This window comes from Juglans regia, chromosome 4 (assembly GCF_001411555.2).
Source record: "Juglans regia cultivar Chandler chromosome 4, Walnut 2.0, whole genome shotgun sequence".
Lineage (NCBI taxonomy): Eukaryota > Viridiplantae > Streptophyta > Magnoliopsida > Fagales > Juglandaceae > Juglans > Juglans regia.
In genome coordinates, this window is record NC_049904.1 from 8936362 (window position 1) to 8950316 (window position 13955).

At 38.2% G+C, this 13955-nt stretch overlaps 1 protein-coding gene across 1 annotated transcript; it reads right to left on the minus strand.

Moving 5' to 3' along the window:
- Positions 1-1353: 1353 nt before the first annotated feature.
- On the minus strand, positions 1354-2598 carry LOC108996786 (zinc finger protein ZAT5-like). The gene has a single exon (XM_018972797.2). It carries the CDS (start codon positions 2330-2332, stop codon positions 1493-1495), a length of 840 nt encoding a protein of 279 aa, XP_018828342.1. The 5' UTR covers positions 2333-2598; the 3' UTR covers positions 1354-1492.
- Positions 2599-13955: the final 11357 nt, after the last annotated feature.

Consider the following 13955-nt stretch of genomic DNA (forward strand, 5'->3'; position numbering starts at 1 on the left):
GGACCTTGGGGCGAGGGGAAAGAATAAATGATTTTATGCTTTTTTGTTACTAAAATCAACCTTTTACAAAGGTATAATGGCGTTTCAAATAGTTAAATAGTCATCGAAAATAGTTAAATACCACATAGACCATTTAAAAGCAAATTGATGTCACCATAAAACAAATCAAGATGTGAGGATTAATTTTTTCCATCCAAATTATTCACGACGATAATTTTAATTTGGTTGCAAAAAGTTATTTTTAACGACAATTTTTTACTCGTTGGAGATAAAACGATGGAAATGCAAAAAAGTTTACTTTTTGCGATTCAAATTAAAACTTTCGTAAAAGAATTGGTCGAAAAAAAAATCATTTTTCTTGTAGTGGTTTTTGTGGCTACCAAAAAATGCCATAAAAACTTAAAATTTCACCGCAATAAAAAAATATGCTATTGGAATTGCCTTTTGACACCATTTGCGATGAAATTTAGTGTCGAGTTTAATTTCGCCGCAAATGATATTTTTTAGCATCACTTTTAAGGCCGACAAAAATACTTTGGATGCAAAAGATTGTCTCTATTATAGAACGTGTATGTTGGTATGCGTCACGCAAAGTGGAAATTAACCTGCGTGCGTTTTTCGATACCCAACCAAATGTGCACATAACAAACACGGGAAATTTTGGATATATCACTGATTGTTCCACCTCTGCACAGAAGAAATTACTAAAAGGATCAAAGAACAATTAAGACAAATAAAACAGACAAAAACTAGGCATATATATATATATATGAGGTTAATCTAGCTTGTTTCGTCTTTCATCTCATGCATACATAAGATTGAAATCGATCATCTCTTATACGAGCATACCACTAATTAATAAAAGTACTCGATATTCTATAACTTATTATAAGCAGTAATGAAAGATTCGTACGATCGAAGACATGCACGAGGATTGGATGCGCGCAGCATATCACTTTCTAAATAAATATAAAGCTGATCCATAAAAGAAGGCGGTTAGCTTCCGGCATTGCTTGCCACCCGTTTGTTTTTGTCAGTTAAATGAAACAGACAGAAAGAGAGAGCCTTACTTTTCTTGCAAACGAAACAAGCTAGGGTACCTTGCTAACCCATGCATCACTTTCGGTTGGGGTTTCCGCGGTGGCAATCTCGTGCCAAGTCCCTGCCCTCTTTTGCACTCCTTGCACACGTACGTACAGTGTCTCCCTCGTTCATGAATTTTCTCATATGCCTCTAATTACGTACACATGAAGGAAAGGAACCACAAGTTTACGGGAACGAAGAAAAAGGCCGGAAGCGAAAATAATTGAACTTTTTGTAAACCAAATCCAACAGGAAAATGCACAAGCCAGTTACCCAAAGAAGGGAAATATTTCGACTATTTTGTCAACATATACATGAGTACGAAAGAATTTGAAGAATGATAAGTCACATTTGTATTGGGGTGAGATTATATATAACTAAATCCATAAAAAGAAGATGGACTTGCACTTTAGTAATGGCAATCCACCAAAGCAGAAGTACTGGAGAAGAAGAGCACTGGCTCTTTTGAAACCAAGGAAAAACTACTGGAATCTCTGTGCAGATGATCATGGTCTTCTGGGGCTGGAAGATTAAGATCCAATTGTAGAATGTTTCTTTTTTTCCTGGCTTGGTGCGACTCAGGAGGACTCTGATCAGTATTTCCCGCACTAAGGACAGTTGTTGCAGTGCTCATAAACGTTCTGTGCCGCCTCATATGTCCCCCTAAGGCTTGGCCGGACGAGAACTCAGCGCCACATATCGAACAGTCATGAACCTTGGATTTGTTGTTACTACTATAAAGATGATCCCTATTACCTAATTGCAATGAAAGGGTTGTGCTAGTGTTGTTAAATCGATAATCTTGTACGCCGACAAGAGTTAAGGGTTTCTTCTCATCAGTATTAATATCAGCCCTAGGTTTCTTGTGACTGGCTCTGTGTCCACCCAGAGCTTGGAACGAAGCGAAGCACCGGTTACAGGTCTTGCACTGGTACGCAGCTGACAACGCAGCCTTTTCTTGTACTTTTCGGCTATGGCGGCCTTGTGCCAAGAGAATCAAACAGTTGGCCATGTCCTCCTCCTCCTCTTCTTCTGCAGTAGTACTGTCCGTGAGTTCTGCCGAGGGTGTAGAAGAGGGCACTGCACGACGAGGATCAGGTGCGCCAGAATGATCACTAGATGAGGTAGAAGCCAGAGTTAGCCTTAGCTGTGACTGCTGCCCATGACGCTTCGTGCGTTTGCCTCTTGCTATTTGTGTGTGATCTTTATTACAATTCCCCATGACTTCCTCTTTCGATGGTTTCATCATCTTCTGTTCTATCTCAGCAGCGCCAAAAGGGAAGAATTTGAGAGAGAGAGAGAGAGAGAGAGAGAGGTATGGCGGAAGAAGCGATTGCAAAGAGATGGAGTGGGAGCAAATAATATAGTGAACGGTGTGAGGGTTTAGGAGTAGAGCTAAAAAGCTGCAAAATAATATGGCCCCGTGAACAGTAACCGTGAATTTGCTATGCCAGTCTTTCGTTTCCAACCTTGGAAGTTATGGACACATATATATAGTTATAAAATTCAGGTGTGCGCTGTAAGAGATCAGAGGGAGAGAGAGAGAGAATTTATAAGCAATAATATAGCAAGTATGAGGAGGCGAGCAAACGAGTGAGATTCGGTTGGCTTTGAAGCAAACCCATTACTTTTCCCCAACGATTCCTCCTGGCCTGGAGATGATCAGGATTGGTTTGCAAGTCTGGAACCACAGATATTGCGCTACCTTCTCTCCCATCATTTTCTGTTTTTTGCTACTTTATTTGCTTTCCTTGCTGATCTGGTTTGGGGGGCTAGAATTGGATAAAAATTAATTTTTTTAAATGTTTTTTTTTATAATTATGTAGATTATATAAAATTTAGTAATTCTATATTTGGCTTCAGTAATTTTTTTTTTTTTTTTTGGAAGGAGATTTTGAACTCCTGTCAACTTATTTCATATATTTAAACACATATTACAATTTATTTACATTCAAACACATACCAATGAGATACATAAAATATTATTATTCACATATCAGCATCCAAAGACAACTAAGGCTGCGTTTGGATATTGTTGAGCTAACTTGAACTAAGTTTAGTTCTTTATTAATAGTAGTGAGTAGAGATGGTAAAATGAGTTTTGTGGAGTCCACCTATCTAAGATGAGTTTAAATGTATTTGGATGTTAAGATGAGTTTAGATGTATTTATGAAAAGTTGAAAAAAGTTGTAGATTCCACGTGTAAAGAAATGTTAAATTGAAAAATGTCGTGGGTCCCACGTTTAAAGAGATTTTGAGTTGAAATGAGTTTAATAATTTGAGAATTAGATGTTTAGATGTTAGATTTAGTTTAAAATTAGAATGAATTGAGTTAAATTCAAATGAATTCAACAACCAAACGGGGCATAAGTGTGTGTTGGGCACGCAAGTACTTACTCCGGAGTTCATGGGCAGTTGACCCACTCACTTCACATTTATTATGAATTTATGTGCTGTTCAGTTCTTCGATGGAGAATAATTAAACCTTAATATATGCGGCAATATGATTATCTAATTATTTGATGAGAAAAGCCAATAATTCTCTTGCTAATAATCAGTCGCTCCCAATATCCCAGCTAGCTAGGGGTTACGGACGGCGCAAAATAGTGATAATTCTAATTTGATAAGGGATTAAATATGGTACAATATATGGATCAGATTCGATCCCGAACATCCCAGCTCGTTAGGGAATATGAATTGAACGATACTATCGCTTGGATTTGGATTCATGCATGTACGGTGACTGCATATAGGCCTGGTTAATTTGGATATATAGTGAATTGAAATGAGATTAGATGAATTAAGATGATTTGTGAATAGTAATAAGATAGTTTATGAATAGTAATGAAATGATTTTAGTTAAGATGTTTTATGGAATTTTGGGAAATAAGATAAAAAAAGTTGAATAAAAATTTTATAAAATTAAAATATTATTTTTGTTTTGAAATTTGAAAAAGTTAAATTATTTTTTGTGTTTCATTTAGAAGTTTGGAAAGTTGTAATAATTTCTTTTTGATACACGGGGAGGGGGGATTCAATCGAGTTGTCAATTGATCTAAAAGACCTCGGCAAAAAAGTTAAAAATTTAAAATTTAAAAATATTTATAATTACGATGTTTGGATATTAAGAAGATATGAAATGAGATAGAATGAGATGTAAGCATCTCTCTATCCAAGCCAGGCCATAATCTATCTATTCGAATGAATTGACCTTTTAAGTTTGTATATTAAAATTTTAATATATTTATAAATACCTTGCATTTTTTTAATTAATATTGGACGGTGATCATCATGACCAAAGAGATAGCAAAAGAAAATGAGAGAAGCAAACTGAATGATTAGATCAAGGAAAATATAGGGAAAGTATCTACGTTAAAAAAACATGAAATTTCTAGTGTATCCCGTCATTTTAACTGCTTATGTATTTAATTTTTTTAAAAAATATTTTTTCTTACTAATTAAAGAAGTGACTATATATTAGTGTATTGATATATATATTTTTTTAAATGTTTAAACATGTTTAAAAAATATTTGAAATAAAAAGAAAAAAATACAACTTGCACTAGGAGCACACCAAGTAGACAAATTGAAGAGTTATAGTAGCAATATTACCCAAAAAACAAAGACGGGGGATAATTTGAGAAGGAAAAAGCAGGTTCAATACTAGGTAAGCTATTTGCTAGAAATTGATGTTTTTAACTTTTCCTATTTACTAGTTGTCGACCGTCCAATGTACGAGAATAATTATTAAATTAGAATAGCTAAGAAGTGAGCATGTTATATAAAAGGGCTAAATAAGATGGCATGGCTTAATAGCTGACAAGGTGACAAGTCTTTTTTCTTTAGTGAAAAATTGGGAACTGGGTTTATATATTGTGCAATAAAGAGTACAATCTAACGAATGGCTTGATCTTTAGTATGTGAATGCATGGGTTCGATATATTTATGTCAATAAATTAAAATAAAAATTGTGAGCTAGACATCATAATTATATGAGAAATGATAGTTACAGTCGTGAGTGTGTAAGTATCGTGCAATCATTTTGAAAAAAAGTGAATAAATACGGGACTCATGTGAAAAAAAAAATTTAATAGTGAATCCTATTCTTTTTCAAAATGATTGTACAACGCTTACACACTCTACGACTATATGTAGCATTACTCTAATTTTATAAGGGAGTTTCCAGGTTGGCAAAATGAAATTAGTTGTGTCATGCATGCATCTTGCTATATATTTACGTGCATGCGATCAATGATTGCCAAATAAAATATAGTCAAATTCATTTATTCGTAATAAATAAACAAAGCCTTAAATTCTTGAACACAGATAATTAATATTGTTAGACGGGTTTCCCTCTTCATATACGGTTAGGAGGGATATGTAAAGATTCTTGGCGTAAGGATTTAATACATAGGAAGGGATTGTACTGAGGAACAAGTAAGAGAGTCAAAGCAAGCATCAGCAATTGTTGGCTAGCTAGTGACTCCAAGTAAAGCATCGAATTCAAGTGTATATACTAACTTATCATGCGGATGGTTGGTGAAATGACACCGTTTTTCATTATTTTTTTCCTAAATACTTTATATTTTAAAATTAATATTAGGAAAATAAACTGCCCTCCAAATATACTCATACTTTTGTTTTTTACTTAATGGTTAATGAAGTATTTATTACTTAATTAGTATCTTTTTTCTTAAAAAAAAATGTTTAAATATGTTTTAAAAATATGTTGGAAAAACAATATAGTTATCAGTCTAGACTATCGATACCGGTAGCAAGATCCTTAATATTAATAAAGAGAAATGATTTGTATAAATCCCAATATACAATTCGTACACAATCCCTATAAAAAAGTGAAATCCATATTAAAAAAATGTGTAAAAAAATATGTATTCTTTTTAGTAGAATCTAACTTTTTCTAAAAAAAAACTTTGTACAAAATTTATCTATTTAAAACTTGTAGCTAGCATTAACTTGTTAATAAAAGAGGAGTAATGCTACAAATAATTATGGAGTGCGCAAGCGTCGTGCAATCGTTTTGGTCTCTGGCTGAGAATTTCCCGCTGATGAAGTTCCTAATCGAGAATTTTCTATTAAGGCATGTTGGTCTCCTGTCCCCGATGGGGATGATTACGAAGTGATTCTTTCCCCTAGTGAGGAGGCCCGTATTAGGCTAGTGGAGTCTTGGGCTCAAGCTCACCCCAAATTGTACCTCTCAGATGCGCTTTTAACCCCCAGTAACATTGAGAGGTTTGTGATGGTTCCTAGTCGGGCCCATATTTTGGGGCATGAGTTTTGGGTGCCCCCCGCCGGTGGGAGACTTGAAAAAGAAGAAACGTCCTAGCGAAGGTGAGAAGAAACAAAGAAATGTTAAAAAAGCTCGTGTCTCACCTCGTTCGGATGAGTCTATTTCATCCAAAGGTGGTTCTCTTCTTCCCTTGGCTGCGGGCGAAGATGCAAAATTGGTACCTCCTACAAAAAAACAGAGTGAGGCCAAGTTGGGTTCTTCTCGGAAGTTGCCGAGTAAAACTGCCTCCCAGAAAAGTGGGAGTAGCAAGTTGGCTACTTCTTAGGGGAAACTGAGTGTTTTGACCGCCTCTATGGATCCGCTACCTCTTTCTTTAGATGATGTCATGTTGCAAGTCGAAGAAGATCTCGATAGTATATTCGTCGTAGAGGTGGCCGCCGAAGATGCTGTGTAGCCCTCGACGACTCCGGTTGATGATTCCCAGCAGCAATGTGATGATACTCCAGTGGAAGAGGACATTCTTATTTTGAATCTCGTCCTCCTTACAACGCCCCCTTCCACTTTAGCGAGCTTCTCGTCCTTTGAAGCTTCTACGCCTCTAATGACCTCGCCCCCGCCAATTGTTTTTGTGCCTTCTGACGCTCCTTCGGATCTACCTAGATTGGAGGGGGCCGAAGAGGGGAGTGTTCAAGACTTAGTTGCAGCGCCTAGTTCCCCCCTTGCCTCAACGACTTCGGGTGGGGTTACTGATTGAGCTGAATTATTGCATATTTTATACATTTAGAAGCAATATATTTTATTTATTTCATTACATTATTATTGGTTTTAGATAAAAAAATGGTTAAGATGAATGAATCCGAGTTGTGATTTAAATTAGTTAATAGCATGATTTATGCTTAATTTTATAACTTGTGATTTAATTGGACAATGTTTATTTACATGTATAACATATTTTTGATATTCTATTATTCTTATTCTTATTTTATTTCTAATTTCTATTATTTTATTTCTAATTTCAAATTCAAAGGACTGTCAAGTGGGTAAGACGTTGGAACAACAATCTAAGAACTTTCAACTAGTGTAGGACTCTTCAAACAAGGATAATGATGGGGTTTGAGAGTAATTCGGATCAGAATCTAAAATGTGTTAGGAAATAGAATGGACACACTTTAGTATTTTAATCATAACTTTCCGCTCAAATATTGGATTGACACGATTCTTGATGCATTGGTAAGCTATCGTAAAGGGTTACAAAGTTGTCTCTAATAAGGATTTCAACTCCTGAAGCACGTATGTGACTGCCAAGTTGAGTCCTAAAATTTAAGTGATTTTGTGTGCGGGAATATGAAGACATTAGGGTTTCTTTCCTAACCTATTTAAGCATATCATTAGCATGAAATTGGAGACTTTTTGAGAGCAGTGCCGCACATTTGAAGAACTCTTTCAGGGTCCAATTGCCGCTCCAGCCGCCTCCTCCATTGCTTACCACCTCCATCTCCCTTCATTTGGTTTGCTCTTTTGACTCTCCACTATTTATTTAATTTTAGTTTAAAGTTTTTGATTTATTTTTGAGATATTTGGCTTAGAGTTTTGGGTATTTTATTTTCTATTTATTTACTTCGTGTTATTTATTTTTCTCAGTTCTTTAATCTTTCATTTAACAGTGATTACAATTGCTATGGATTAATTTTGAGAATTTGTGATTTGAATACAAGGATGAACCCTAGAATCTTGATTTTGGGGCTTTTCAATTTTCAGTTTGTATTTTGTCAATTACTTTCTAATCTAGTTTAATTATTAGATTAGTTTTATTAATCTCTCAGTTCCATTGCATAATAGATCGATTAAAACTTAATTAGGACTTAAATAATTTCTATTTTATTGTTTAATTTTTAGATTAATTAAGATTGTTTAGTTTAGTCGATCTTTTTTTATTGTTAATTTTAATTTGTTAGTTTTTTTTACATTTCATTTCGAAACTCACAAATTCAAAAATATGAATCTAGTCCATGACTCACCCTTTTCATTCTTGTTGCACTCTTCCATCCATTCCACATACCATCATTTTTATTTTCACTTTGTGAATATTTTCACAATTTTAAACAAGTTTGATTTTAAGTAATTTTTTCCGAGGAGACGATCTAGAAATTTATTCCTAATTATTACGCGACATCCTCCTGCACTTGGGATAGCTTTTGTGCTACTCATTTTTGAGTGAGTCAAGTTTTTAGCGTCGTTACAAGGGGAATAGTTGCTTGACGTAAATTTAAGCTCATTATTTTTTATTTTTTTACTTCAAATGTTTCTGTCTCCATGTTATCTCTGATTACACGTTTCACTTGTCACCTACTACTCAGTCACTTGAACTTTACTTGTGCTATTTGGACTGATGTTTCATGTTATGGATGATGGACAATTCAAATAGGTTGGTTAGAGTTACATCGAGCACTGAGAGTAGTATACAGAGTCCAAAAATAGATAACTCTTCTGTTTTTTCTACAGATGAGGATATTGAAATTGAACAAACTATGGCTGCACCTGCACCACGCACTCTTAGAGATTATTTGCAGCCCGCTCGCACCACTACACCATCATGAATTATTTTATCAGATGATGCACCAAAATTTTCTATTAAGCATGGCATGATGTCAGTGGTACCTCAGTTCCACGAAATGGATTCTGAGAGTCCTTATCAGTATTTGACATATTTTGAGTTGACTTGTACTACTTTTATCAATAGAGCCACTACTGATGAATTTATTAGACTTCGTTTATTTCCTTTCTCTTTAAAGGATAAAGTGAATATTTGGTTTAGTTCTTTGAGGTCTAATTCTTTGAGGCCTAATTCTATCTCTAGTTGGTCTGATATGCAACGTGAGTTCTTACAAAATAATTTTCCTTTTCAAAGAACTCAGTATTTACAAGAGCAGATAAGTCAATTCAATCAGAAATCTGATGAGACTTTCCAGGCCAGCTGGGAAATGTTTAAGGATTTGGTGAACATATGTCCACATCACAGTTTTGAATCCTGGAGGTTGGTGAATTATTTTTACACAGGTCTCACTCCACAATGCAAGCAGTTTGTTCAGACTATGTGCAATGGATAATTATTTAGTAAGGAACCTGATGAACTATTGCTATTTTTTGACTATCTTGCTCTACTAACCTCGCCCCTGCCAATCGTTTTTGTGCCTTTTGACACCCCTTCGGATTTACCTCGATTGGAGGGGGGCGAAGATGGGAGTGTTCAAGACTTAGTTGCAGCGCCTAGTTCCCCCTTGCCTCAACGACTTCGGGTGGGGTTACTCCGAATTTTCCCTTTGTTTTTCCAGCCTTCTCCCTGGCCAGTGGTAGTAGGGTTTCGATTCTTTCGCCGCCTTTTAGTGTGTCTCCTTGAGGAAATGGCGAAGCGTCTTTGACAACTCTTGAGGAGAATCTCGAGATTGATTAGGCTGTACCCCATGAGGATGAGCCTGGTGAGATGGGGAAGGCCAACGACTGCTCGGGCCCTCCTGTTGAACTATCTGTTTGCTATCCTTTGTTTATCATCACTGAAGCTGCCTTTCCCCTAGGGTATTTTGCAAATGTGTCCTCGCCGGCTATCAAACACGAGAGACTCCTCTAGCTCCCATCCGGTGGCTTCCCTAGCCTCCCTACATACTCGCCGAGCAAAGGTCATCAATGCCTTTGTTCAATAGCTTCGTAGTGTTTTTGCTCCGGTATTGTTACATTCTCCTTAATGCTTTGGTCAATAATTCCAAAGAACATATCTTTAATCCTCTCTCTTTTTTTAGGGGTTAATCATCTTGCTGCTGACTTGGAGGGTGAGAAAAACCAACTGGTTGACGAGTTGGCTCACTTTGAGGCTCGCTCCCATTCATCTGATGATGAGTTGGTTACCCTTTGCGCCCAAGTTGCTTAGGAGGAGTTGGCGATTTCCGCTGCGGATGCTGACCACTACCGTCGAGAGGTGGTAACAATCGTGAAAGAACGGGATGACCTCGTTACTCGCCTAAATGAAGCAGAGGGAGCTGTGCGGGAGAGGGACAACTTAGTTGCCCAGGTAGAGGCTTTCAAGAAAGAACGAGATGAGTTGGCTACTCTGGTGGAGCTTGTCTTGAAAGAGCGGGATGGCTTTGCCGCCAGCTTTGATCGTGCGAACTTAGAAATCGAAGGATTAGCTAAGTACAAATCTGAATATGCTTCTTGCCTGGCCTCTCTTGGAGATGAAAAAAGAGAGTTGCTTATAAAGCTGGGGGCGGCTGAAAGGATGAAAGCTGAAGCCGAGAAAAACTTGGTTGAGGTGAATGCCCTTATTAAAGATAGCAATCGTCAATATCGTCAACTTGATGAAGTTGTTAAATCTACCAAGAAAACAATTACTATCCTGGAATGCCGATTGGCTGAGATGGGATCTGCCTTGGAGGATTCTCAGAACGACCTTAATCAGGTCCTTCCCCAATTGGCTACTGCCCCCAGGATTCGATTACGAGCCTGGGGTATAGGCTTCAAGTTGGGGGTAAAATAGCTTCGTGAGCTTTTTCTTCGGGAACCCACAACTAACCTGCATACCTTGGAATGGAAGTCTATTTGGGCAAGTGAGGTTTCCCTTCATTTCTGTGACTCCCTTGGTCGGACCGAGATGCGTGATGCTTTTCGCCGCCCATCCTGGTGCCTGCTTAGCTTGGAGCTATCTCATTCCCCTCAGGATTCGCTTTTGATGTGATTTTTTTAAGCCTTGTAAATGACTGAACTTCAAAAGCCGTTTTTTTTTTCTTTTTTTATTGGACCTTTGTAAGCCATTTTTGAGGCCTTTGAACTTTTTTTGTTGGCTGTGAAGTATTCATTGCTGCTTTTGCATCATGATATCAACTCTTGCTATTCATACCTTATGTTGTTCACGATTTTGAGCATCATGTCGCCCATCGACAGGACTTTCTCTTGATCTCCTTTAACCCTTTAGTGCTAGTGGGACAATTCCTCGATCATGTTGCCTGCTGGCGAGAAGGTGTTAACGAGAGATTTCCTCGACTGTTTTAACCTTTAAGTTTTTATGTTAATGGGAGAGTTCCTCGACCAAGTCGCTTTCTGGTGGGAAGGCGTTAACGGGAGAGTTTCTCGACTGTTTTAACCTTTAAGTTTTTAGGTTCTTGGGAGAGTTCCTCGACCACGTCGCCTTTTGGCGTGAATGTGTTAATGGGAGAGTTCCTCTACCATTTTAACCTTTAAGCTTTTAGGTTCGTGGGAGATTTCCTCGACCGTTTTAACCTTTAAGTTTTTAGGCTCGTGGGAGAGTTCCTCAACCACGTCACCTTTCGACGTGAAGGTGTTAGCGGGAGAGTTCCTCGACTGTTTTAACTTTTAAGTTTTTAGGCTCGTGGGAGAGTTCCTGTACCATGTCGCTGTTTGGCGTGAAGGTGTTAATGGGAGATTTCCTCGACCGTTTTAACCTTTAAGTTTTTAGGCTCGTGGGGGAGTTCCTTAACCAAGTTGCTTTTTGGCATGAAGGTGTTAACGGGAGAGTTCCTCGACCGTTTGAAGTTTAAGTTTTTTGGCTCGCGAGAGAGTTCCTCGACCACGTCGCCTTTTGGCATGAAGGTGTTAAAGGGAGATTTCCTCGACCGTTTTAACCTTTAAGTTTTTAGGCTCGTGAGAGAGTTCCTCGACCACTTCACCTTTTCCTTTTTCTTTTTTTTTTTGTTGAAAATCCAGAAGGAACAAAACAAGAGAAAAGGTGGATAAAACGTGCCGGTATTTATTGAAAATGATATTCACACATAAATCAACAAACGAGATCAAAGAAAACTGCATATCTTTCCTTTAAATGTAGTACTTTCGTAGGTGCTCTGTATTCTATGCGTGAGGTAGCTGGCGTCCTGCAGCATCCTTGAGGTGGTAAGTTCCCGGTCTGTAGCTTTGCCACTACAACGTAAGGTCCCTCACACCGAGGGCCTAATTTCCCTTGATATCTCGAGGTCACACCGGTTTCCTTCAGCACTAATGACCTGAGCCTCACTTGTTTGTTGAAGTATTGCACTGCTTTCCTCTCAGAAGCTGCAACTTTGACTTCTGCATATGCCCTTATCAGCCCCTAATAGGTCTAGGCTTTCTTCTAACCCTGCTACATTTGCTTCTGGATCAAAATTTCTTCTTCTGTAGCTTGGTAACCCAACCTCTACAGGTGCCATCGCCTCACTACCATAGGCTAGGGTAAAAGGTGTTTGTCCTGTTGAGGTTTTTGCTGTTGTTCTGTAAGCCCACAAAATTTCCAGGAACTCGTCGACCCATAGCCGCTTTCTGTCGCCTATCTTCTTTTTTAGAATTCCCATGATGGTTTTATTAGTTGCTTCCACCTGTCCGTTTGCCTGGGGATGGCCTGGGGAAGAGTACTTGACCTTGATTCCTAGCTCTGCACACCATTGACGAAAATGTTCGAAGTCGAATATTCTTCCGTTATCAGAAATGATACACTGAGGTATCTCGAACCTACATACTACTTCCTTCCATAGGAACTTGGTCACTTTGAGCAGTTATTGTAGCCATCGCCTCAGCTTCTGCCCACTTTGTAAAATAGTCGACGGCTACGATAATGAACTTGGTTCCTCCTTTGCTAGGGGGCATAGGGCCTACCAACCAAGTCTACTCCCCATTGGGCGAACTACCATGAGGATGTTATGGACTGCAACTCTTTAGGAGGTGCACCTAGGATTGGTGCATGAATATGGCACTGGACACATTTTTTTATGAACTCCTTCGCATCTTTGAGCGTGTTTGGCCAATAGTACCCTACTCTTACAATCTTTGCAGTGAGTGATTGTCCTTCTGAGTGACTCTCGCAAATCCCCTCATGTACTTCCTTCATTACGTACTCAGCTTCCGCATCGCAACAATGAGTTTGAGAAACCTTGCCTGTAAAGTACTCCACGAATTATGGTAAACCTAGTCGCCCTGCTTGTTAACTTTCTCGCCTCTTCCTGAGATAGGAGAATTTCACCTGTCTCCAAATACTTTTTTATATCATTAGCCCATGCTGAAGTGTTCTCCCTAATGTGCAAACTTTCCTTTCCTACCGTTGGTCTAGCCATCGCTTGTAAACCAAGCTTCCTTGGTAGTGTTTCTTTTTGTTTTGTTGAGGCCGCGCGTGCCGATCGGTTAGCCTTGGAATTGTCTCCACGAGGTATCTTCTTGATTCGAAAGTACTTTAGACCTTTGCTTTGTTCCTGTACTTGGTGAAGGTATTTTATTAGTTTGGATTCCCTCACCAAATATTCACCTGTGATTTGCCTGACTACCACTTGTGAATATGTTTTCATCTCGACTTCTTCACCTCCTAATACCCTCGCGATCACCAAATCGACGAGTACTGCTTCATACTCAGCTCTATTGTTTGTCACTTTGAACTCCAATCATACTACGTGGTACGACTCTTTCCCCTCACCTGTTACTATGTACACCTCGACTCCTCCACCTACTCGGCAGATTGACCCATCTACATACACTTGCCATGAACTCTTCTTTGGTGGTTTGTGGACTTCTTCTTTGAAATTGAAAAACTATGCTACAAAATCAGCAAGTATATGCCCTTTCACAGTGCTTTTTGGTCTGTAACTGATGTCGTACTCAC